At 39.9% G+C, this 27,184-nt stretch overlaps 1 protein-coding gene across 9 annotated transcripts in view; it reads left to right on the forward strand.

Annotated features, from left to right (window-relative positions):
- Positions 1 to 27,184, forward strand: part of MAST4 (microtubule associated serine/threonine kinase family member 4) — a 569,328-nt gene that overhangs the window by 165,389 nt on the left and 376,755 nt on the right. For all 9 annotated transcript variants that reach the window (XM_024247058.3, XM_024247059.3, XM_054556424.2 and 6 more), the window contains exon 3: positions 23,175 to 23,299. In XM_024247058.3, coding sequence (XP_024102826.3) covers positions 23,175 to 23,299 — 125 coding nt within the window. The remainder of the gene's footprint in view (positions 1 to 23,174; positions 23,300 to 27,184) is intronic.

Here is a 27,184-nt window from a genome sequence, read left to right on the forward strand (position 1 = left end):
TATTTTAACATTTGTATTATTTTTATCGTATCAATATTTATGTTTTTTCCAAATATTTTTGATCCACAGTTCGTTGAATCTGGATGTGACAGCTGACTGTAATGTTACTCCAGGGGAGTAAAGAATTGGAACTGATAATTCAGTCTATCCTAGTTAGCTTCTTAAAAAAAAACTTTTACAATAAAATATTTTATTTAAGTATTTTTAAGTTTCAAAGTTAATAAGTTTCAAAGAAAATACAGAACACTATAATGAAAAAGCCCAAAACCCCATAATTTCACTGTGCATAGATACTCATGATTGAAACGTTCACATTTTCCTCCCTAGCTAAACTTTTGAATCACTAAGGGCATTAGATTAAAGACGAGAAAATAACCAGTGCCTTTTTTGCAGGGCTGGCATTTAAACAATAGACCCGGAGCTCACTATGCACATTACTGCCTGGATTTTTATTTTAGAGGCTGATGTGTTTCCTGTCTTGAAGGTCCGCAGCTTGCTAAATAAGCACTAGAAGCCTCATGTAAACATTGACTGAACTTTGGAGCCCCCTGATGAGGAAGTGGAGCATTATTCTTATCATTATACAGACCCTTAAGTCTGGGCATGGATATTGTTGGTAATATGCCTCACAGCTCACAGTGAGGAAGCTGCAGAATGAAGGACAGAATCTTGGGATCTTGAATCCTGGCTTCTTGATATGCAAATGCATGCCCCAAATCCTTGTCCTGCATTCTACAGCTGTGATGTTTGTTGCAGCCTTAACAGCCAGAGAATGAGTGCTGCTTTTCTCCACGAAGAGAGTTGTGTTTTTTTTTTTCCCCCAAATGTTTGGGTTGGTTGGAATGTAAAAGAAAGACAAAAATCTATATACGTGTATAACATGCACATAATAATAAGAAATCAGCTTTGCAGACAATATAAACTAGAATTTTAAAGCTGTTAGCATCATGACGTTCTATCTTGAGAAGAAAGTTGAGAGGGTTTTCTTTTTTGGACTATGGAAATCAATCTGGAATGACGTCTGAAAATTTTTAAAAAGGCATTTTTTAGTGGTTTTTTTTTTTTTTTACTTGAAGAGAGAAAGGAACAACACAATCCCAGAAAACATTCTTTCCTTTAAAATTAACCTGGAAGCTATGGCTTTTAATTACTGTGTAGTACCCAGTGGGTTTCTCATCCTAAAGGCCTCCTTAGCTTAGTGGGCAAGCCTGAAATAATTCAGATTAAAGATAATTTATATAAAGTATGGCTGTTTTATGGGTAGCTTTGGTATTTACTAAATATCACACTTAAATATCACACTTAAATATCACACTTAAATACAACTTAAACTTTCCTATACACTCTAGATTTCTTCAGTTTGTTTTGTAGCACCATCAAAAGAATGCCTGTATAAAAATGGTGTGTGTTAAGATAATGCTACATGCTATGACAAGCAAACCAGAAAATATCAATGGATTAACACAATAGTAGTTTATTTCTTGCTCATGTAGTAGTTCAAAGTAAATGTTTGGGTTCATAGGCAACTCTTTTCCCGTGGTGACTCAGGGACCCACATTCCATCTTCTGGTTTTGCTCTTCTTAATAGCTTTGAGGTACCTTGTTTCCAGTTGGCAGAAGTGGAAAGAGAGAGGAGAAACCCTTTTGACTTCTTAAAAGTCCCAGCCTGGAAGAGACATGCTAATTTCCGTTCCTATTCTTTTAGAAAGATCTAATCACATGGTCACAGATGAATGTAAAGTGCGTGTGTGTGTGTGTGTTGGAGGGGTGCTAGGGAAATATGGTCCCTGCTGGCCTTGCCTCAGCATTCAGCTAGATAAGAGATAGGGGGAGCAGGGCACTTACTAAGTCAGGAAAGACTAGGAGAGAAACAGATTTTAACAAAGATGCAGGATGTGATGAATTCCTTTTTGAGTATGTTTGAAATGCCCGAAGACACATGCTAAATAGGCATGTCAAGTAGGACTGTGGAATCACAGAAGGAGAGAAGCATCTTCAGAGGAGGAAATGATGGCAAACCGTATATTGGCTGCATGTGAGAGAGTAAGATGAGGACAGGAAAGTCTCATTGGATGGGACAATGTAGTCACTGAGTAGTCTTGGACCTGGAGAGAATATTAGGGTTCTCTAGAGGGACAGAACTAATAGGACATATATATATAAAGGGGAGTTTATTAAGTATTAACTCGCATGATCACCAGGTCCCACAATAGGCCATCTGCAAGCTGAGGAGCAAGGAGAGCCAGTCCGAGTCCCAGAACTGGAGAACTTAGAGTCTGATGTTTGAGGGCTCCAGGGCAGGAAGCATCCAGCACGAGAGAAAGATGTAGGCTGGGAAGCTAGGCCAGTCTTGTCTTTTAATATTTTTCTGCCTGCCTATATTCTAGCCACGCTAGCAGCTAATTAGATAGTATCCACCCAGATTAAGGGTGGGTCTGCCTTTCCCAACCCACTGACTCAAATGTTAATCTCCTTTGGCAACACCCTCACAGACACATCCAGGATCCACACTTTACATCCTTCAATCAAGTTGACACCCAGTATCAACCATCACAAGTAGGGAAGTGCAGACAGAAGCGAGAGTGGGATGGGATAAGACAAAATGGTCATTAAGGAAACAGAGATGGCTTACATCTGGATAAACAGAGGTACAGATAACTCTTCTGAGAAGAAAATGTGCGATGAAAGGGACTAGAAATATAAAGTATGAGCTGGAAGGGTATGAAGGGTCAGTGAGATCCATCTTAATGTGGGAGTCATGAGAACTTGTTTATAAAGCACTGAAGATGGTTTGGGTGAGAGAGACAACAGCTGAAGAAGGTGTTTGAAGGAACAGGGCTGGGTATCCAGAGCACATGTAAAAGGGCTGACCTTTTATAGGAGGAGGGGCACTTCCTGCATTGTCACAGGAGGAAGGAGGAGAAAATAGATGCCAAAGCAGGTAGTTCAAGTGCACCTATACCATGGAATACTACTTCGCAGTAAAAAGGAACAACTGTTGATACATACAGCAATCTGGATGAATGTCCAGAAAATTATGTTAAGTGAAAAAGTCAGTCCAAAGAGGTTATGCTGTATAATTCCACTAATATATAACATTCTTACAATGATAAAATTATAGAACTGGAGGACTGATTCGTGGTTGGCAGGGATTAAGGAGGGGATGAGGTAGGAGGGAAGTAGGTATGGCTATAAAAGGGCAACATGAGGGATCCTTGTGATGATGGAAATGTTCTTTATCTTGACAGCGTCAATGTCCGTTCTTGGGTTGTGATATTGTACTAAGGTTTTTCAAGATGTTACCGTTGGGGAAACTGGGTAAAGAGTTCTGTATTATTTCTTGTAACTGCATGTATATCTATAATTATATCAAAACGAGATAATTTTAAAAATTATATCAGTAATCTTAATACATTTGCTTTAAAAAACAAAGCAGAGAGTTATTGGATTTAATGGCTTCATTTTTCTCAGTGCATTGTGAGAGACCATGGGGGGGAAGGGGTTCAGTTGGGAGGGTTATATGGGAATTGAGAAGAGGAGATATGACATAGTCTTGAAGAGTAAGAAGGGAAGCTATAAATGTAGTAGGATTTCTTGAAAGCATTGACAGCCCATTTAAAGTCTGAGATCATGAATTGAAAGTGAAGCTGGTCTACATGTTTGTGCAAAAGGTTAAAGCACCAGGGAAATTTATGTACTGGGTATACTGGTTCCAGAAAACAGAGGCCTGGTCAAGGGTCATTCATAAGAGTGGTGAAGAGGGTGGACCTGAGCTGTACAGGAATGAGAGGCAGTTAGTGCCCATGGTGTGGCTTTTGGCTCGAGCCAAAGCCAGTGGGAATTTGGAAAGAGGACTAGAAGCTGGGACTTGGGTGCATGGTGGGGCTGGGGAGTGAGCAGCGCGTGGACTGAGTTTGACTTAACCAGCCCCTGAAGGATGACTGAAATGTTAATATAGTCATGCATCACTTAATGGCAGAGATACATTTAGAGAATGTGATTTCCTAATGCAAACATCATAGACTTACACAAACCTACCTGGTTTAGCCTACTGTAACCTATTGCTCCTGGGCTACACACCTTTACAGCATGTTACTGTACCACATACCGTAGGCAACTGTAACACAATGTATAACAAAATGTAACATAAGTATTTATGTATCTGACATACCTAACATAGAAAAGGTCCAGTAAAAATACAATATTATACTGTTACAGGACCGCCCTCCTATGTGTAGTCCATTGTTGACCAAGACATTATTATGCGGTACATGACTATGTTTTGAAATTTGGCACCGTTTGAAATTTTTAAAGGGCAAAGATCTTTACAGTTCTCATGATGGTGCTCTCTTGTGATACTTCCAATTTGGGTTGTTGGCTCTTCGCCAACCAGAAGAAAAAGCCCAGATCTACATAGAATTTACACATAAAGTTTTACTGACTTAAAAACATCCTGCTGGTATTTGTTTTACTAGTTCTTAATACATATAAAATGGCTATGCTGAAGGCACATAACTAAGGACAAGAATTCTTTTGAGTCAGTCTAGTGTTGTTTTAGAACTTAAAAAATTGTGTAGTTCATCAGTAATAGCTTATGAAGCTGAAGAATCTCTCTACATATTTTTCTGAGTCACCAGGCAATAAACAGGCAATTCTGTTAGCATCTTCCTCCCGGTGACAATGCATGATTTTAAGAAGCTTTAAAACCATTTATTGTCTTTACTGCTCCTATGACAGTTTGTATCCTGGATATTTTGTTTGCTATCTAGGTGTTCTAAATAGAAGGTGTGACTATTTTGATGTATTTTTGTAAGTGTTGCAATTCCTCCTTGTCAGGAGTAGGCAGGTCTCATGAGACCTAGACTTAATGGGAGGTGCAGCTGTCAGCGAGTTCCTTTGGCAGATGCTGCCTCCCAGTGGCTCCCTGTCAGGGAGCCTTCTGCCGGAGCTCATCTCCCATGCAGATGGTCTACCGATGAGTCTACCGATGAGTCATTGCCCCTCTAACAGGCTCACGTGGTGGTTCCCAGACCCAGGTCACCTGCCACTTAGAAACTGCCAAGTGGCCACCACCTTGTTCAGAGCCAGGCTGCAGCCTTTTGGAAGCCCAAATCTCTCCTTCAGGCATTTTGCACCAGTGACAAGACAGGCATGAGGGGAAAATTAAGGAAAGAGGCTGAATGAAGACTTTAAGAATCAGTCATTTCTCTTATACCCGGGGCAGGAGAGAGACTGGGCTCTTTGCTTTGATGTGTACCTGAGCCCTGGATAGTGTTGGGAGCCATGCTTCATTAGCAAATTGGGCACTTCAAGAAATCAGTTTTACAGTTCTGTACCTGATAGTTTGAAAAACTTAACACTTGGACCTGAGTGTTAGTTAATGTTTTCCATAGGAGGCCCAGTTTCTCTTAAGATGCTTGAAGCCCCCTTTGCAGAGCAAAAGGTAACATAGGCTTTCAATCACCGTTGACATAGAATTTCAAGATGACTGGGGCAGGAAAATACTCAGATACAGCTAAACCATTATCAGCTGCAAAATACGTTGGCTATCTGGACCTTTGGCTCACTGTGTTAAATGTGGCAAACCAAACCCAGTAACTGGAATTCTTCAACATACACCAGAGAGGAGGATGTCTGGTAGTCATTTAAAGTTTTTTCTGGCATGGTTTTAAAAGTTGTATGTGTGTAAATATATTTCTTTCTTGTCTTTTTTTTTTCCTTTTTTTTTTTTTTTTTTTTTTGAGACAGAGTCTTGCTCTGTCGCCCAGGCTGGAATGCAGTGGTGCAATCTCGGCTCACTGCAAGCTCCGCCTCCCAGGTTCACACCATTCTCCTGCCTCAGCCTCCTGCGTAGCTGGGACTGCAGGCACCTGCCACCACGCCCAGCTAGTTTTTTTGTATTTTTGGTAGAGACAGGGTTTCACTGTGTTAGCTAGGATGGTCTTGATCTCCTGACCTTGTGATCCTCCCGCCTCGGCCTCCCAAAGTGCTGGGATTACAGGCATGAGCCACCGTGCCTGGCCTGTGTATAAATATATTTCTATCAGGAGGCTCTGTATGCCAATTAGGCTAATGAAGAAACTTAAACCAAAAATGTATAGAGTACAGGTTCCGTGAACAGAAGGCTTCCTCCCCCAACTCCCCTGCTCATTTCTTAGGTTCTAGCGTGATTCTACAAATAATGGGCTTTGGTCCTTCCTGAGGAAACAAGATTAATTTATTGAATCCATATATTAAAAATCTAAGTTGCTTTGTTCTTAAAATTCCCTTTAGAATAAGAAACTGGTTCTAGGGCTTTTTTTTTTTTTAACCTGTTATCAAGGTGTTGAGCTTTTTGGATGAGGCGTAATCATATTCCTTTTTCTTTTCACTGCTTTTTAGTTTTGCCTTTTTAGTACTTCCCTGAAACTCTCTTTTCTTCTGACAGGATAGACTGTGGCCCAGGCATGGGTGGGTATGGCTTTCCTATCCTTCATGCATTGTGCTCTTTTAGGTTCTGAAAAGCACACTGATCCGTGCTCATCTTCTCAGTTCCTTATATGTGTAGCCCCTCAGAGATGAAGTGGCTTTAGCTCCTCTGTGAGTCTTTAGTAGAGATGAGGAAGCCACAAACAATGACTTGATTATATTACAATTAACAGCGTGAAAGATTTATTGAAATACTAGAAAATTAGTATGAACTAGGAAATCTCACACTTCACGTCCTTGAGGTACTGGGGAGGAGGAGATAAGGTTGGGAAAGGTAAGAAGATGGTGGGTGGTGCCATTTCACACAACACTGGAACCCATTTACAGAGTTGGCCGTAGGTAACTGGCTCTTCTGGTGATGTTTCAGTTTCTATTTTACACTTTTCTTTTTCCCCTTCTTCATGTTTCAATTTATGTTTTTTTAAGATTTTACCCTCTTATAGGAAACATGGGGAAAGGCTATGTGGCTTGACATACGCTACTGGGTTCCAAAGTATAAACGGCCAGTGACATCTTATTTCATACAGTCAAACTGCAGTGCTAATGAGGTGCTAACTGCTCGTGTACTGGAATTGGTAAATTGCACTATACATGAATCCCCTGGACAACAGAGGCAGAGAGTAACAGGGTACAATACAGTAGAGAGTGGGGAGATGTAGATCAGAGAGAGAATGGGATCACTGAATTAAATGGAACAGAATTTAAAGAAAGCAAGTGACTTGCCTGGGTGGAGACAGCATCTTGCCATCTTTTACTGCTGTTTCAGGGTGTAAATGGAAGGACGTGAACTGGAGATCTGAGGCCCAGATTCTAGTCCCAAGTCAACTTCTAAGTAGCCTTCGTTGCTGGGTCTTAGTTTCTTCATCTGTAAAGTGAGTGGACTGGATCCTATACTCTCAAGGTCCCTTTGAGTTGAGTAGTAAATAATTTTAGCTACCATGGTGAGGGAGGGAAAGTCCTTGTAGAAAATGGGTTTTCTTCATTTTCTAGTTCCCGTACCCTCCCTTGAACCCCTGTGCACACACACATGCTTTATTTGTTGCTATGCAAGGAAGCCCACCTTTGCCTCTATCAGAGCTGCTGGTAGGTGTCCTGTCACTCGAGCATACCCAGGCCATTCATCTCTTGCTTACAGCTCATTTTTGGTGGCCAATCAAAGCCACTGGGAATGTAGAAGTTTTTTTAGCTTCCCAGTTGGAAACTGAAAATGATGCTGACTTTATGTCAGTTCCACAGGAAAAAGACTAGGTAAAGAAATGCAACCAACCAGGAAGTTGAAAGATTTATAAAAATTAGTGTTTCTGATATATTAATGACTTTGGTGGCAGTAGCCTGCATTTGTCATTGTCATGTTCCATTATCATTCAAGTACTTAATCACCACACATTATCAGGGCTAAATTTATTTTCTTGTGTCTGCCTAGCAAGATAATTTCTCTATTCTTTGACAGTATTGTCTCAGGCACCTGAATCAGACCTAAGCCTGAAGGGAGAGCAGAGGGTAAGTCCCCTCCTTGCATTTAACTCATTGCTGACTTGTGAAAGAGAGAATGATATTATTTAAATGTCTGTTTCCTTCTTTGAGTAAGAATATAGGGGGAATCATGTCATGGTTTGTGTCCTCTCTAAAATTCAGGTGTTGTCAGTTTGATAGTATTTAGAAGTAGGGCCTTTAAGAGATTATTAGGCTATACTAGGGCTGCTCCCTCATGAATGGGACTAAGACCCTCTTAAAAGAGGTTTCTTTTACACAGCAGCTTTTGGTGAGGTTGCCATTCATTCTCCTTCTGCCATGCGAGGATGCAAGAAGGCCCTCACCAGACCACATGCCAGTACCTTGATCTTGAACTTCCAGCCTCCACAGCTGTGAGAAATAAATTTCTGTTCTTTATAAATTACCCAGTCTCTGTTATTTTGTTGTAGTGGCACAAACTAAGACAAACTGTGACTGCTGTAAATTATTAATGCTGCACCCAATTCAGCTTTAAGAAGGATTTTGCATAAGGTTGTGCAGCTCCCAGCTTCCCAGTCTGTGTAAAGAGGCACGTATGTAAGTAACATACATGGACATTTATGTGTTTACATGTATGCATGCACACACTGCATTGCACCCTTGGTTTTTATTTAGTTCCAGTAATGTAGGATGGCCTGTATTTTTGCCCTTAATTACTCTGAAGGACAGTTAACAATTATGTATGTCATTGACCTTTTATTAAAACTTCTGAAACAAGTTTATCTGTACTCAGATCAAGGAAAAAGGGTTTGGATTGGTCTGATAAATTTGAATTATTCTTTTGTTAAATAATGAGAGCTGGGTAAACCCACTGTTTCTGTTTTTGTCTTGGTTGCCAGGAATCTCAGTGCAAAGTATTTTATTTTGGTTTTGCTCCATTTTGCTAGCTTTTGGCTGCAGTGGTGTATATGTAAATAACACTAAACAAAGGGGGGAATAATATATCATGCACATACCTGTGGCTATGAGTGTTGTTGTGCCCCTGCCCTCTTAGGTGTATAAACTGATAATGAAGCATGTAATCTTTAAGGCCTTTTTCTACATTCAGATTCCATTCCAAACACCTTCATGTTACTTTTGCTGACTCTTCCACCTCTCTCTCCTTTGGTACCATCTTAATGTTGTTCTTTTCTTAACAGAGATTACTTTTAATTTTTATTATTTGTGTACCTATCATTCCATTTGCTAGTTTATAAATTTCTTGAGGACTTTTTCCTTGTATCCTTAAAGCAAAGCCTTGTGCATTTCTAATTCTAATATGATTGCCAGATAAAATATAGGGTATCCAATTAAATTTTAATTCAGATAAGCAACTAATAATATTTTTAGTGTCCAGTGCTATATTAGCATACATATTCAAGTTTACTTGAATATAAATATAGGTATGCATCCTGTATTTTTATTTGCTAAATCTGGCCATCTTATCAATAAGTACTGGAATGGTTATGTGCCTAGGTGTTATCAGACATATAGTCTCATAGGTACAGGCATGGTATGAATGGCAAGTGTTTAGAGGCATTATACATAGACATTCGTTCAATATCCTTTTCCTGCATGTGTGTGTATGTGTGTGTATGTGTATGTGTGTGTTTTCCCCCTGTAGCTGCTTAGTTACATGGGAGTCAGGCAGCTCTGATATATGATATACTGTACTCTTTGATGTCTAAAAGTCTATGTGCATATGCCCTGTTACAATGCCTTCAGTAGTCACAGTGCTCTTTATGGATCAAATAATGGGAGATTTAATGCATTTAATGAAATGGCTAGAAGAAAATGACCTGGCTTTCAAGCTTGAGAGATGGCCATTTGGAGGGTGATTGGAGCAATCAAAAGACTACCTTTCCCCAACTCAGCCCACTGATTTCCCCATAAGCATGGCTGAATTTGCTAGAAGGGAATGCTAAGTAGCTGGCAAAACTGTTACTTTAAAACATGAGCCATTGACCCTGGAGTTCAGGGCTACTTAATGTCATCTGAGCTTTCAGAAGTTGTCAGTGGCTAAATGGTAGACCAGAAATGGAAAGGATGAATTCCAGCCCTACACCTACCATTAATTTTCAAGCACTGCTGAGGCAGTCATGATGCTAATCTTGGCTTCAACTTTTCTCATCTTAAGAACAAGGGCATTGTTTTGTGAAGCAATTGGCGGTTTGTTAGGATTTAATTCAGTGTGCAGGGTTGGATAACAGTGGTTCTTAGAAATGGTTATTTTGCTTTGAAACTAGGCAGAATGGGCATTAACTTTCCTCATAAGGGAGGAGGGAGAGCAGGTTACACAGTTCCTAATTGAGATCTCTCATTTCAGAAGTAGGGACCTTTAACAAATGGCCATTTGGAGGCACTGGGGGAGATGTACTCTGTAGTATTTTTGAGGAAATATTTTATGATTGTGCTCTAGGTTTCTTGCTTATTCATTGATCAATATTGACAAGCATTTCTTAAGACAAAAATACTACATTTTTCAGGTAGCATACATAGATATTGTTGAGAAAGAATTTGAAATCTATTGGAATAGACCTAGCATGGAACTAGAAAGTGTTCCAAAGAAATAGATGTGATTACATGATTATGAAATACATGATTATGTGAATTAGACTGTATGTAAGAGTTTCCTTGTAAAAATAGAGAATGTGTTAGGAAATTTAGACTTGTCTGGAAGTTTTTGCATAGGTTGTGATATGGAGTTTATTTCGTCACCTCTATGGCGGCTTTTGTTCTTTTTGTTTCTCTTGTAAAACTACTGGTCCCCAACTCCTTAGCCTCTGTCATAACTGTTTAGATGTCGGATGGTTGTCAGAAATGTTTTGTGTCTCAGGGTTGCCAGTGACATTTGAGTGCATCCATCAAAGCATTTTGGTGAGCAAAAGAGCATCATTGAGTAGCATTCATAATTTCTCCAAGAAGTAAGATACCAAATATAAGTTGTCCTCTGGGGTATTGAGGTTAATTAGCTTACCTTGAAAATAGACATTATATGTGAAGATGGTAGACTCTTTTTGAGATGGTTTTTAGAAGAGAAAATCAAAGTTATAAGAAGTGACACAGTCTCCTCCATATCAAGTTTAAGGCCTCTGAGGTTTCTTCATTATTGTTATCATTATAAAACAAACACTTGAGCCAAACTTAAATATTCTAGGCAGTGTGTAACTAAATAATAATGAAAAATATGATCCTTGGGAGAAATATAAATGAGAGACAGATGGAAAATCAATACACACAGACTTAAATATCTGGTTCTGTAAAGACTAGTGTGTTTCACATGCAGGATATTGTGCTAGGTGTGACGTGGGGCTACAAAAACAGATGAGATACAGAAGTTACAGTGTAGTAGAACATACTGCATACAGAAATAAATGGCACTCTGTACATGTGCACCCACACATAGCAGTGGGTGGTGTGATGGGGGAAGGTAAGGGTAATAGCCTTCCTGGTTGGCAGCATTGGCACTGAATCCTGCTTGTGGATTCAACCCAGAATGGGTAAAAGCATCCTGGAGGGGGACCTGAACTATCACTGAGCACAAATTCTGTGTTCAGTTTTGTGCTGGGCACTTTAACATGTGTTACCTACTATCATCATCACTGGAGGTGAGGAAATCGAAGCTCAGAGAGGTCAAGGTATTTATCCGGGGCCCTCTAGCTAATAAATGGTGAAAGGAGGATGCAAACTGATGTCTGACTGCTTTTCCATTTTGTACTCCTGAGTCCACCTGTTGGATGGAACAAGAACCAGGTATGCTCCAAGTTCCCAGTGCTGGAGAGAATTTGATCTGATCCGAAGATGACACCAAGGAGGAGGACTGTTGCCAGGAGGAGCTGTTTAACAGTGAAAAGTAGAGTGGATAAAAAGTAATAATTTATTTTGGGCCTTTTGTCAGACGATAGGTTCTTTGTTTACATTCTAAATTCTCATCACCTTGTAAGATTGGTATCATCGCCATTGTACAGCATGTTTATGGTAACTGAGGCTTAGAAGATTAAGCCTGTCCAAGGTCACACGGTGGATACATGATAGTAGTCAGGGTTTGATTTTAGGATTTAAACCTCGTGCCTGGGATCTTTGGTGATGGACTTGAAATCAACAGTTTGATTTTATGAGTTTAGAAATTAAGGGTCTTTCAAGGATCTGGAGGGGGCAGTGAACACATTTAGATGGAGTGAAATCTTAGAAAGGGTTGCACTGACTGGTTTGAGAAGTCAGAGTGTGATGGGGAGGAGGAAGAGATGACTCTTAATCATTTGATTATTATTTTAAAGAGGGCCAGGTACTGGTCCTTAGGGAGGTTTTAGAATGGTGTAGATAAGGCAGCTGGGGAGAGGGAGGATGAGGAGGAAGACAGAGAGGGAGCTGACAAGTAGTTTAACAGCTGTTCCACATATCCACAAAATGACTCTGAGAAAAAATGGTTCTATTTATTTGCTGTTTCCTTCCATATATCTTGCCGGCAGCATTCATCAATATCTGTCATTTCCCAGGGGGGTTAGACATGTCTAGCAATTCATTCTACTGAATTATATTTCAATACGCGAATTGAGGGAAGCCAGATTGCAGATGTTAACACTGACCTCTGCCTAGCATTGCTCAGACACCACCACTACCCACCTCTTGGGTACCCTCACTCAGGCAGACATTCATTCTCAGCAACGCTGCTTGATGTCAGAATCTTGTTACCATGTTCTCATTAGTGTAGGCTCTATTTAATACTTCTTTAAAAATCAATTTTAAGTTGTCACATTAGTCTTTGGTCTATGCAACTGGAGTTTGGGGCCAAACCATTATTTATTTTTTGATAAGAATTTTAAATCCAGAAAAATGCCACCTGATGGACAACTGCCTTGGTGGTCTAGGTAAAACAGGGAGTTGGTGGCCAGGGCTGGGCCTCAGTGCAGAATGGGAGAATTTGCTGGGTGTTGGTAAACCCAAAGGCAGTGATGTGCTTGTAATAATAGAAACATTACAGCTTACCAAGCTTTATTGCATGCATTAATTTGGTCCTAATATCTGCCCTTATTAGAATTTGAGAGTGATAATCTTGGTACATAAGAAGAAATAGTTTTTTTATGAACAAGTTAAGGGAAAGTAAAAGAAAGGTCAAATATATTTCTCTTTAAGTCTGACTTTAATGTGTTTCCATTTAAAAATAAACTATGTGTTAGCATTTTTGCTCTTTTATCATACGGCAAGAGTAACAGTGTGGCTATCTATGATTGAGGGTGAAAAGATGACTTTATCTTTGAATCACCTTGCCATATTACCCATACCAAAAATTATTCTTAACACTGCATCTCTGGTTCATAGTGGCAGTGGCAACTTGAGTTTCTGCTCCATAGCCTCATGGTTTGTTCAAAGACCTTGATTTCTGTATTGTAGACATGTATGTTCTGTCGTTTTTCACCCGTCCCTAGTTCTCTCACAGCATGGAATTGGACTTTTTAGTGACTCCTTAAAACATTTGTCAGGTACTTAGTCTGTCTGGGCCCACGTGAAAGAAAAACTTCTGATACCTGTCCCCCTTGCTAGGAGCTTCCTTTCACAGCAATGCTCTGACTTGCTCACCAGGCAAATTTTATAGTTAGCAATGTTGTGCTGGCATTCTGTGTTAAGTGTGGAATGCTGGTGATAATATTCTAAAAAGTGAAATTGGGCATCTCTGGTGGATTTCAGTCTTGTGGAAACATAGTTTAGCAAATAAATTTCAGTCTTACAGTCTTAAGACCTTGATGCCCTCTTGGCATCACCCTACTCCCAATACCAGCCTTCCAAAAGACTTGCAGCTGCTCTTGGTCCAGCTTTCAGTTTCCTTGTCAGTTGGAGATCATTGGTCAGTAGTCAGTGATGTCTTTGAGCACTTAGAGTCAAGGCTCTGCTTTGGACTTCCCTTGTGTGAGTAAACACATGGCACTTTTTTTTTTTTTTTTTTTTAAAGGCTAGAATAGCAGTTCAGTATAGGAGTCAGTGAATTTCTGCACTTTCTGATCACAGGTCTGTTGGTTTCTCAAATTGTATTCATTTATGCCATTAAGAAGAATGATTTAGCAGCATTGTTGTTGCTGTCTAGGTACGGTCATTCTTTTGCAGTGAGGACAAGAAATTGGAAGTCAGTCACCCATGTGAATGGCAGATGAAGGGAACCATGTCTCTGTTGTGGGAAGCACAGCTGAAGATGAATAAGGGAAGCTGTAATTGCCCATGAGGATGAGAGTCAGGACGATGAGGGAACAATGTTTAGGAGTGAGCAATGGGGCAGAGAAGAAGAATCTCTTGATGGTGATGGAATTAGGGTGATGGCTGCTGAGTCATGAATTCTGCCCAGATTTAGACAGTGACTCTTTGCGGTCATTGCCCCTTCTTCATTTCTTAAGTTTGACAGGTTCTTTAAAAACTCATTTCCCCTAACTTATAAATGATTGGGAGGGCTTATGTTATAAAGTATAATTTGCAAAAGCAGGTGGTATTATAGTTAATGTGGATACCTCCTTTTGGACAACAAAAGGGATCACCTTATTTTTTGTCTATAAGGTACAATGGTATTGGCCAAGCAAGGGACTGGGGGGCAGGCAGGTTAAACATTGTGGTAAAATATATACATAACAAAATTTACCATTTAACTATTTTTACATGTATAATTTAACGGCATTAAGTACAACCATCAGCACTATCCATCTCCAGAACATTTTCGTCATCCCAAACTGAAACTTTGTACCCATTAAACAGGGACTCCCCATTCCTCACTCCCCCCAGCCCCTGTAAACCACTGTTACACTTTCTATGAAAGAATGCATTTGACTATTCTGGGTACTTCACATAAATGGAATCATACTGTGTCCAGAATTGGTTCCTTCCGGTGGGTTCTTGGTCTCACTGACTTCAAGAATGAAGCTGCGGACCTTCGCGGTGAGTGTTACAGTTTTTAAAGATGGTGTGTCCGGAGTTTGTTCCTTCAGATGTGTCCAGAGTTTCTTCCTTCCAGTGGGCTCATGGTCTCGCTGACTTCAAGAATGAAGCTGCGGACCTTTGTGTCGAGTGTTACAGCTCTTAAAGGTGGTGAGGACCCAAAGAGTGAGCAGCAGCAAGATTTATTGTGAAGAGTGAAAGAACAAAGCTTCCACAGTGTGGAAGGGGACCCAAGCAGGTTGCTACTGCTGGCTCGGGTGGCCAGCTTTTAGTCCCTTATTTGGCCCTGCCCATGTCCTGCTGATTGGTCCATTTTACAGAGCGCTGATTTGTCCATTTTACAGAGTGCTGATTGGTCCATTTTACAGAGTGCTGATTGGTGCATTTACAATCCTTTAGCTAGACACAGAGTGCTGATTGGTGCATTTACAATCCTTTAGCTAGACCCAGAGCGCTGATTGGTGCATTTTTACAGAGTGCTGATTGGTGCATTTACAATCCTTTAGCTAGACACAGAGCACTGATTGGTGTGTTTACAATCCTCTAGCTAGACAGAAAAGTTCTCCAAGTCCCCACTCAACCCAGGAAGGTCCAGCTGGCTTCACCTCTCAATACAATATCTGACCTTTTGTGACTGGTTTATTTCTTTCAGCATGCCTCCAAGGTTCCTCCATGTTGTAACACAAGTCAGAATTACCTTCCTTTTTGAGGTTGAGTAATATTCCATTGCGCTCCATTCATCCCTCAATGAATACTTGAGTTGTTTCCTCCTTTCGGCTATTGTGACTAATGCTGCTATGAACATGGGAGTACAAATATCTATTTGAGCCCCTACTTTTACTTCCTTTGTGGATTTACCCAGAAGTGAGATTAAGCAAGGGAGGTTTTACTAGACACAGGGAAGGTAAAATGATGAGAATGTCCCTGCTCCCAGGTTAGTGGTGGGTGTAAACTCTCTGGGAGCTGTTCTGAGAGCTTCAGTAGAGATGTCTAGGCAAAGAGAGGCTGTTAGCCACAACCTATTAACCTATATACCTGTAAAGATATAGGACGAGAACAAGGTTTGGCAACAGAGCCTGTGCCCTGTCTGCCTGCTCATGGCACCAATTCAGTGCCAGCTTGCCATTGTTCTTTTTGTTTCTAGTCCCTTAACTTCTGCAGTGCTACCCCTGTTCTTCCTGCCTGCCTTTTATGGCTGTCCTTAAAATCTCCCCAAAACCCTTGAGAGTGATATCTGGGCCACTTCAGCTTCCCCTTTTCCTGGTTGGTACCTTAGAGGGATGTACACATTTTTTCAGAGTTCTCCTGTATGACTGAGAACCAGAAGTCACATCAAGAGAGAGCTTTGTTATATGGTTACTAGGTCTTATTTTCTCTTTGGTGTCCTGCTTATAGTCCAAGAAAAATCACCCAAAATTTAAGACTATGGATTGGCTACTAAATATATATTGCACTTCAGGTGATATGGAACTTTTTTAATGGAAGCTTTCAAATCTAGTCAGGTACCATTATTCCCCAATGATAAAGTAGATCTCCAGAGGCTATATTTAATTCTTTATATGGCCATTCTGCTAAAATTATTGCAGACTTGGTATTTTTCTACTTCAGAGGGATACTTCCAGCTTGTGCTTTGAAAGCATGTGTCGTGGCTGGGCACAGTGGCTCACACCTGTAACACTCCCAGCACTTTGGGAGGCCGAGGTGGGTGGATCACTTGAGGTCAGGAGTTTGAGGCCAGCCTGGCCAACATGGTGAAACCCTGTCTCTACTAAAAATATAAAAATTAGGCAGGCATGGTGGTGGGCGCCTGTAATCCCGGCTACTCGGGAGGCTGAGGCAGGAAAATCACTTGAACCCGGGAGGTGGAGGTTGCAGTGAGCCGAGATCATGCCACTGCACTCCAGCCTGGGGGACAAGAGTGAGACTTCGTCTCAAAAAAAAAAAAAAAAAGAAGGAAAAAAGAAAACAAAACACACTCTAGGAGAGGTCATATATAGCCTTGATAGAACCAAGGCATGATCTGGGTCTAGATTCAGTAATGTATTTATTTTAAAGTACATATAACCGTACAAGGCTACAGAACTTTACACTCTAACTCTGTTAACTGAGGCCCTTTGGCTAAAACAGCAAAAATAACCAGTACAAAAAGTCCATTCAAACAACCCACACCTCTATGGTTGAGACCTGACACGCTCTTGTATCAATCCGTCCAACTGATTCCAGCTTTAATACAGACCTTTATTTATTGCCTCTAAATTCTAGTCACGCCAGTAGAAAACATTTGATACATGTTTCAGTAAGCACAGTAGAATTTTGGAAACATTTTTCCAAAGAACACAGAGCTAATCCAGTTCCAATTGTAACAACAAGCTCAATTCGGTATTAAAATAGAGCAGCCAGATTGCTAGGCAAGCTCACCTCTCATACAACAAATTAGAAATGGTATTATCCATTAATTTCCACCCTGTGCAGCTGAATAATGCCATTGACAGATGCTAATTTTCTTAAATTGTAGGCAGCAAATGATGCATGAATACGACAGCAACACGCTTTTTAGAGGCTCTTGATAGTCATCAAAAAGTGAATTTATATAAAGTTTGATGTAATCACTATCAACTGTGGTATCATGTTAGTGCCTTCTAATGACTGTCTTAAATCCATCTGTTGTCCTCTTTTCTCTATTAACACTAATGGGGGTCTAGGCAGGAATAAAATATCCCATGTGTTGTATTAACAGACCCTCCAATTTATAACATTCATATGATTCCTCAGGACAAGACCTACGCAAATAACGACATCTAAAATCTAACCCATCATTGCATTATAGGCATTTCATTGTATATGTATATAAGTGCTTCCTAATTTTTTCCAGTGGTTTAACAAAATTTTATTTCTGCTCACTTTATAATCTAATGTGTGTTGGGTAGCTCTTGGTGTTTCTTATTTTTTAAGCTTATATTTATTGAGTGTTCATTGTATATTTTCTATTTTTTGATTTTACAACAGCCGTATAAGTTTGGCCCTGTTCTACTCAGGAACTTGAGGTTTGGAGAAGTTCATGTTATAAGTGATGGAATCAGTTTGGGAATTTAGAATAGGAACTCAGCAGTCTGACATTAAAGTCAACCACAACTAGAGCAATTAATTTTTACCATTACTGGCAAGGGTCTTTCTATCCTGTTGGGCTTGAAGAAGGTGTTATATAAGAACATGGGCTAAGGACAGATCAGTTACTGGATGTCAAAGTCTTGTCTTTTGGGTTAGGCTGTTGAGGTAACAAAAGAATTGAAAGCACACCTTTGGTCTTGTTACCAAGATTGGACTTTCACAAGATAGCCACAAATAAAATGTACATAATAATGTTAAATTGAGTGATTTCAGAGAAGGACAAGATGGCATGCATGTTTGTTCTCAGTGGTCTCTGCTTGCTTTACAATATCCTGTGAGATGTAACAAAACTGCAGTATTGAAAGCATGGCTCAGAGTGTGGGGAGAGAAAGGGCATGGCTCAGGTGTTCCTTTCTTTGTGTTCCCCAGCGCTGGGTGCTGGTTCTGGATTCTGTTCAGAGTCCAACTTCTCATTGAACCATGCTTGGTCTCATTGAGCCAGGATCCTAGCTTATGAATTTCCTGTACTGAGGCCTTACCTGGGAGTTTTGCCTGCTTTTGTTTTGCCCTCCCACTGGCAGAGAGAGAGCCTTTCCCAGTCCCTGTTGCTTTGACTTTGATGTTGAGATTCGTCGTGGTACCTCTTTGCTCCCATTCCCCATCAAATCTCTCCCCTGGCTCCTTGCTTTTCAACCTAGGAAGTAGGAGTCCTCCATGATCACCTAGACCTCTGGGGTCCCTGACCTGGGCCATAGGAACTACCATCTTGAGGAGTTGAGGGAATGTGCTCCTGGCCAGTTTGCCATGCAAGAATACAAAACGCATTTTTTGCTAGGAATTATTAAAAGTAATATTATAAAATATGTACAGAAATTAATAGAGAATAATTCTATACAACCCCATATACCTATCAGCCAGCTTTATCAAAGCTTAATATTTGCTACATTCTCCGGATACATTAAAAAATTTCATATTAAATTTATTAAAGCCACAAGTCAAAAACTTAATTCTTCATGTACACTTCTAAGTTGAAGTAGCAAACCCTATTATTCCCTGCTGGTAATTTTTAAAATAATAAAATATTACAGATCTAGCATACTCCTCCCTGCACCCACCCCTCATTTTTTCTGCCAGAGATGACTACAATTCTGAATTTGCTGTTTATCACTTACAAGAAGAAATATTATTTGTTTCAATATCTTTCCATATTATTCTTTTGTGTGTGTGTGACCCGGCCTAAGAACCCAGTTACCGTGTTTTATTCTGTTGCTATGGTGGTGGTGGAGGATGCAGGTCTTACAATAATATGAAGTGTGAGTTCATTGACTGCTTTTCCATGTCCTAGGTGGAGTGACTAAGTGTATTATCTCCTTTAATCTTATCTGCCACTTTGTAAGGTATTATCCCCCTTTTAGAGATGGGAATATTGGGGGCTTGGAACTAAATAAGTTGCTCAACTGCATGTGACTGTAAAAACTGGGTTGCAGATTGAGCATGGCGGCTCATGCCTGTAATCCCAACACTTTGGGAGGCTTAGGCGGGTGGATCACTTGAGGCCAGGAGGCAGAGGTTGCGGTGAGCTGAGATTGCGCCATTCTACATCATGGTAAAACCCCGTCTCTACTAAAAACAAAAATTAGCTGGGCATGGTGGTGCGTGCCTGTAATCCCAGCTACTTGGGAGGCTGAGGCAGGAGAATCACTTGAACCCGGGAGGCGGAGGTTGCAGTGAGCCAAGGTTGCGCCATTGTACTCCAGCCTGAGTGACAGAGTGAGACCCTGTCTCAAAAAACAAAACAAAACAAAAAATGCTAGGTTGCAGACCCATTTGTGCCTGATTCCAAGCCTGTGGTTTGAATCACTCTGTTCCCATCTTTCCAGGTGCTTTTCTCTTTATAAATAATATGTTATTTTTGTATAAATATAGAACATTCTGTCTTAATTTATAACTTGTTCTTCACCTAAACATATGTGATGAATATTTTCCTGGAGTAGATGGGGCTTTCGAGTCAGAATCCTGATTTTTGCCCATTTCTGTAGCTGTATCCTCTTGCCTAGTTATGTACCTCTCTGGGTTTAAACTGGAGATAATAATACCTATCCCATATGATTGTTAGGATGTTGCAGTGCCTGGTATATAATAAGGCCTCAATGTATTTTAGCTATTACTTTATACTTATAAAGGAAGTTTAAGAAAATTATCTGTTCAGTGGTTTTCTTCCTGTTGAGACTTGATCAAGTATTGTTCTAATAGTATGGTTTCCCTGCATTTCAGTCAACAAACATTTGTTGAGCATTTACTAAGTGCCAGGCCCTATAACAGGTACTGGGGATACAGAAAAGAATAAACTTATTTCCTCACATCAGGAGAATTATACAGAGACAGTCTAATAATTATTTTGTTTTGTATTATTATTATATTTGTTGAGATAGTGTCTCACTCTGTCACCCAGGGTGGAGTGCAGTGGTACAATCTTGGCTCACTGCAACCTCTGCCTCCTAGGCTTACGAGGTCCTCCCTTCTCAGCCTCCTGAGTAGCTGGGACCACAGATGTGTGCCACCACACCTGGCTAACTTTTTAATTTTTTGTAGAGACAGGGCCTCACTATGTTGCCCAGGCTGGTCTTGAACCCTTAGACTCGAGGGACCCGCTCACCTTGGCCTCCCAAAGTGTTGGTATTACAGGCGTGAGCCACTGCACCCAGCGTAATAATTATTTTCTACTAAAGGAAAAAAAGATTTTTTGAATTCTTCACTGAGTAAAAATACTTTGCCTTTAATTTTTTCTATTTTACATTAAATTCTCCCAAGTTTTTTTTTTTAAATCTACCTTCAGTTTTCTTTAAAATGAAGCATATGGAGGCAGAACAACAGTGAGGCTATAGTGGGTTCTCTCCATCATATAAACTGTGCATCATGTAGCTTCTGTACCTCTTATCATGCCCTTTTCCAAAACATGAACAAAGAAAATGCAAATAAAATACAAATAAATAAATACGAATAAAATATAGAAAATGACATAGGAGAGAGGAAAAAATGGATTCAGCTTATTAGAGGTTTTTATATTTTTAACAAGTGAGTCCTTCAAATATTGAGTGATTTCTGTATTAAGGAAACCATTTATTCCTGTAATATTAATGCAGCATTCCTAAATGCAGTCTATAGTTTTCCTGCTCTTCCTCATTAATTACCTGCCTTTGGGCCTGCAGGGGACCGACTTCTCAAAGCCGTTCTTAGTTCAGCTTTTAGTGTACATTTCAAAATAAGGAAAGGAAAAAATTAAAATTCTAGACTTCAAATGCAACATACCTTGCCCCAAAATATGTCTGAATGTTTTTGAGATGGTGATCAGAACCACAGAAGTTCACTGTCGTTGAATTTTCAATGGCAGTGTTTAAATTAATTGACATTTGCTACATTTATTTGCTTGGAAAAAGTCAATCTATTATGTAGGGTTGGCAGGAAGCAGGTGACAAAAATCAGTATCACATTTTTTTGCAAGAAAATATAGGTTGTAGAAAGAAAGTCTAGAGGAAAATCACTAAGGTGTTGATAGTGGTTTTCTCTGGTGTGATGATAGGTAATTTTTGTTCCTTTGTATATATTTGCATTTTCTTCTTGTGAATGAAAAGCCCATCCCAAATAAAGAAGATACTTTTCATTTTTACTGCTGTTATGGCTAAATAGTTAACATTTACTGAGTACTGTACTTACAAAATTCTCTGATCCCCTCAATAACTTTACATAGTCAAGTCTATCACCCCTATTTTACAGATGGAAAAATCAAGTCCAGGAGAGATTGACTAACTTTCCCAGTGTCATTCAGCTACAGAGCAGGATTTCAAAAGAAGATCTAATTTTTCTCCAGAGTCTGTGCTTTCACTCTATAATAAAAGAGTGAAAAAGCAATTTTGGCAAAAGAAGCCATTTTTTCCTCTGCAACTAAAATACAAATTTTTGAAAGCACTTGACTTAAATAAAGCAATGGACTTCTTCACATGGACAATTGACAGGAGATGCCCTTAGCTCCTGTGCTTTGACAGTGCTGGTAGTTAGCATGTGCGGTAATGGTAAACTGGTTAATATACTGCAATCATTATTAACTAGTACAATATGCTTGTGGGATGCATGCCTGAGGGAAAAATGAGGAACAGATGTTACCTGTGCTGCAGGGCCACCAGCTACGCATGCTGCAGTCCCTCATGATTCCGGAGAGGAATGAGGCTGGGGTCCCTAAGATGAGATTCTTTGTGTGGTCTGCCATCTTTTCATTGTCTGTTTTTTTGGAAGGAAATGTCTACATGTCCTTTCATCGTTTAGTAAATATTTATTGAGCAGCTATTATGGCCAGTAATTCTGCTAATATTGGGGCAAAGCAGATGAAAATTAAACACAGTCTCTACTTTTACTGACCTTTATTGCTATGTGAGTATTCATGTCCATCCTAACTTTCCTGAAGTCAAAAACTATCATTTCTCGTGTGTTAATATTAGTCAAGTCCATGTATCAAGGAAGTAACGTAGTGTGAATTGGGTTCAGCTGTTTGACTTTTAAAAACATATAGTTATATATTAGAGTTCAAGGTTGATGGAAATTACTCAGTGAACCTAGACTGACATTGATGTCCTGATTTATGCAAATGGATATGATTATGTATCCCACAGACACAGTTGGATGGCCACCTGCCCTTCAGAGAAAAAAGGAGCTGGGGGAGAGGCACCAGCCCCATTTCATCTTGATAGAATTCTGTTTCCTTTTGTTGGTCATGATCTCCACTTTGTAGATTATTTTATAACTGAGTCCTAGATCACTTTCCATATTAGATTTTTTCAAAGAACACTTAAAATGCACGCGCTTACTTCTGTGATGCGGAGAATGCTTTGTGTACTTATATATATTCTCAACGCATTCCCTTGGTATAGGCAGATGGGAAAAAAACACCTCATCCTACCTTGATGAGGCTACACTCATGCAGGAGATGATGTCGGAGGTCAGGGCCAGACCCTGCCACTGGATCTCCTGACTTAATTAGAACAAGTTTTCCCAGGTTGCTATTAATGTTATTACTGGGTATGGCAGAAGTAATACAGAACAAGGTTGGCCAGGAAGAGACACCCCACCCTCACCCCCATTGCAATAAGACTACTACTGTCTGCCTGTCACTTACATTTTCTTCTCTTTAACTCCAACAGGGAGGTACCTCCTTCCAAACCCGGTGGCGGGACAGGCCTGGCCGGCCTCTGCAGAGACGTCCAACCTCGTGCGCATGCGCAACCAGGCCCTGGGCCAGTCGGCACCGTCGCTCACCGCCAGCCTGGTGAGTGTCCGCGGGCGGCGGTGGAGGGTGCTCCAGCTCATCACCTCCCTAGGGACAATATAAGTTAATTGAGTTTAACTATATTTAAACTTACCCACATGTGACGTTAAGCACATATTTGGCAATGTGAAATTCCTTGCTTTCAATGTGCTAATTTCTGCACCTGTACCCAGTTTGGAGGATTTCTCTCAATTTTGGCCTCATCTCTACCCTTCTCCCAAAAGAAATGAAAGTATTTCTAGGCCTTTTTGTAGCTTTTTATTTGGAAATAATATAAAACTCATGGAAAAGTTGCAAGAATAAGAAAAATTATTAGAATACGGGTTTATCCTTTATCTAGATCTGACTAACACCTTGCCCAATTAGCTTCATAATTTCCTTTCTCTTTGTGTATATGTGTATGTATGTGTGTATGTGTACATACACACATGATTTTTTGAGGTATTTGAGAGTGCATCATCTATATATCATAGACCTTTGTTATCACCGTTATCAACTGGAGTAAATTTATGACTGACACAGTACGGTTATCTGCTCTGCCATCTGTATTTCAGTTTTATCAATTGACTCATTAATGTCCTTTATAGCATTTTCCCTCTTCCAGTGTAGGATCCAGTCTAGGGTCATGTGTTGCATTAAATTGTCCCTCCCTTTAGTCCCCTTTAATCTGGGATGTTTCCACAGTCTTTGTCTCTTATGACATTTGATATTTTTGAAGAATTTTTTAATGGCTTATTTTTAAGGGACTATTTCTCATATTTGTTTGCTCTCTCCTCACGGTGAGATTCAGGTTTTTGCATTCCAGGCAAGAATACGACACTGGTGATGTCATGTCCTCTTAAGGAATGAGGTCTGGAGGCCCATCACATCCATCTGCCCCTCTCTGTGATGTTAATTGTGATCATCCAGTCAAAGAGTTGCCTGATTTCTCCACTGTAGTTACCACTTTCTCTCCCGCAATCTATGAGCAACCTGGGAGGTACTTTTAAGCAATGCAAGTACGCTTTTCATCAAAATTTTCCCCAAGAATCCATTGGTGATTCTTGCCTGGATCACTCTTTTCTATGTTTGAAAATGGTGATTTTTCCAACTTCAGCACTCTCCATAAATATGTGTGTATTTGTTAGCAGCATGAATTCGCACATTTCTATTTTTTCCCTGGTGTAGACCTTTATATTTAACTTGCTTATTAGAATTTTTTTTTTGTTTTTGCTGGTGGGCCCTTCTTTGTTTTGGCCTTTGGCTCAGCTTAGAAGTCTGTACAAGTTACTTTTGCGTGGGTGGTAGGGTTGTATGATATGGAAATAGATTTTAAACACCTTTTATTGATGAAGATGCAAATGATATATAAATCAATGTATTGTGTCTTATAATTTTATGCATTGGTAATAAATTATGTTGGATATTTGGAAATAATGCAGTAATGGATGCAGATTTTGTTCAGGTCTAGCCTCTAGCCCTGCTTTTGCCATTAGATAGCTGTATAAACTTGGACAAGTCCGTTTCTCAAATTCTCTCACCTCATTTGTGCCTGTAAGATGAAAAGAGGCATTAAACAGTCTATAAAGTCCCTTTCTTCTCTGGAATTCCCTGATTCTTCTTTCAGAATAATTTCAAATGTGTGAAATAATTATCTTTAAAGAAATTTCTTTCAGGATAGTTTACAACTTCAAAATTGACTATTTAAACCAAAATTCATATTTTTTTCTCTCATGAAAATATTGGGACTTTTAGTTCATTTTTATTTTCATTTTTAGGGACAAAGTCTTGCTTTTTTGCCCAGGCTGGAATACAGTGGCACCATCATAGCTCACTGCCACCTCAAACTCCTGGGCTCAAGAGATCCTCCTGCCTCAGCCTCTTGAGTAGCTGGGACTACAGGCGCATGCTACTGTGCCTGGCTAGGGCTTATTTTTAAAAGATACAATTAACCTGATGGTAGAGAGCATTTTCCTCCATCCCATCCCCAAGTCCAAAGTGACTTTTTCTTCTTAGGGAATTTTATTTAAGAGCTTATTTTACTCTGATTATTTACTTTTTAAGGAAAGAGGAAAATACTTCACAATTCATGATTTTTTTTGACAGAGGTGCTTTTTTAGCCGCTGCAACATTATTCTTTACACCTAAATAGTAATCCTGTATGTTTATTGCCAAGTCAATCATTGTAATTCAAACAACACTGTCACAAAATAATATGTTTTCTTAAGTAATATATCTTCTTTTTGTTTGTTTGTTTTTTGAGATGGAGTTTCGCTCTTGTTGCCCAGGCTGGAGTGCAGTGGCACAGTCTTGGCTCACTGCAACCTCCGTCTTCTGGGTTCAGGCAATTCTCCTGCCTCAGCCTCCCAAGTAGCTGGGATTACAGGAGTACACCACCATGCCTGACTAATTTTTGCGTTTTTAGTAGAGACGGCGTTTTACCACGTTGGCCAGGCTCGTCACGAACTCCTGACCTCAGGTGATACGCCTGCTTCGGCCTCCCAAAGTGCTGGGATTACAGGCATTAGCCACCGTGTCCAGCCATTCTTAAGTAATATATCTTCTTACTAATACTAATAGTCACATACCAAGAAACAGAAACTGACTTATTCATTGATGAAATACATGTCACCTGACCTAAGATATTTGGGAAGAGGATGCAGTAAGAACTATTAATAGAAAACATGAGAAGAGTACCTCCCAAAATCTATCAGATGACATTGTTATCAAGGAATCACTTAAATTATTAGCTTGTTTACCTGCAGGTTTTTATGTTTATAGTGTTTGCTTAATATAACACTGGGGAAAATGCTGAAATACCATGTAGAAAAAACTTATTATAGTACCTGGCATATAACAAGTCACAAATGTTAGCAATATTATTATTTCTGTTGTTGTTATTATATTGTAGGTAAGCTTGGGCACAGAAGCCAGAATGTGATTAGTCATTTACTACTAGATAGTGAAGGTTTAAAATTTAACCCTTATCTTTCCCTTCAGAGAGTTCATTAGTTCCTAATTATAGTCTACAGAAAACTATTTGCCCATCACCTTCTGTTGTATTAAGAGCAGCAGCCAGAGGAGAGCTGCCAGACGGACGACCATCTTGATTTCCTTACTAATCTGCTGCCATGTGCCCAGATTTGGATGCCCTATCACTTACTTTGACGTGTCACTCAAGTACATGTTAGTGACCTTTTCCTGCTTTTGGTACCGCTTGTCGAACCACACAGCTAAAGGGGCATTAAAGTTGATCTGTTTCATGTTTCTGCCTCATTTAGATTGGATTATATCAAAATTATCTCTGCCAATTACAACTAATAGATCTGAGAGAGAATTGTGCTGAAGAGGTGGGAATGTACACCTTGTAGAATTTTTTCTTTTTCCTTCTTCTCTTTGGCTTTCTCTTTTCCTTGTCTTCCAAACAAATTGCCATTTGTGGAGGTGCGTTGTGCAGTAGAACATTCCTCATGCTGATGATCCTCTCCTCCTGGCCTCTCTGTCTACCCCTTGCGCCTGTCGTACAGCTGTAAGCCATCCTTCCCCTGACTCCGCCTGACATGTATCACGGCACACCTTCGTTTTTGTTCTTTGTGTTTATGCCGAATACCTCCCTGCTAGACTGCAAGCCCCTTGAGGGCAGAATTCTTGTCTGATTTTTACTTTCTACTTTTCACTGCTCTCAGGACAATGCCTTGCACATAGGAGGCATTCAATAAATAATGTTGAAGGAACAAATAATTATTTATGGAAAAGTGACTTTTTTTTTTTTAGTTGCAAGGTGAGCACGATGGTGTGATTCTTCATGCTGTAATGGGTGACCTAATAAGACCATCCGTCTAAAATCTCTATGGCTTTGCTGTTCAGTGTGCATCTTACAGCTGTGATTGGCCTTAAAGTCCATGT

The sequence above is a fragment of the Pongo abelii genome, chromosome 4, assembly GCF_028885655.2.
Source record: "Pongo abelii isolate AG06213 chromosome 4, NHGRI_mPonAbe1-v2.0_pri, whole genome shotgun sequence".
NCBI lineage: Eukaryota > Metazoa > Chordata > Mammalia > Primates > Hominidae > Pongo > Pongo abelii.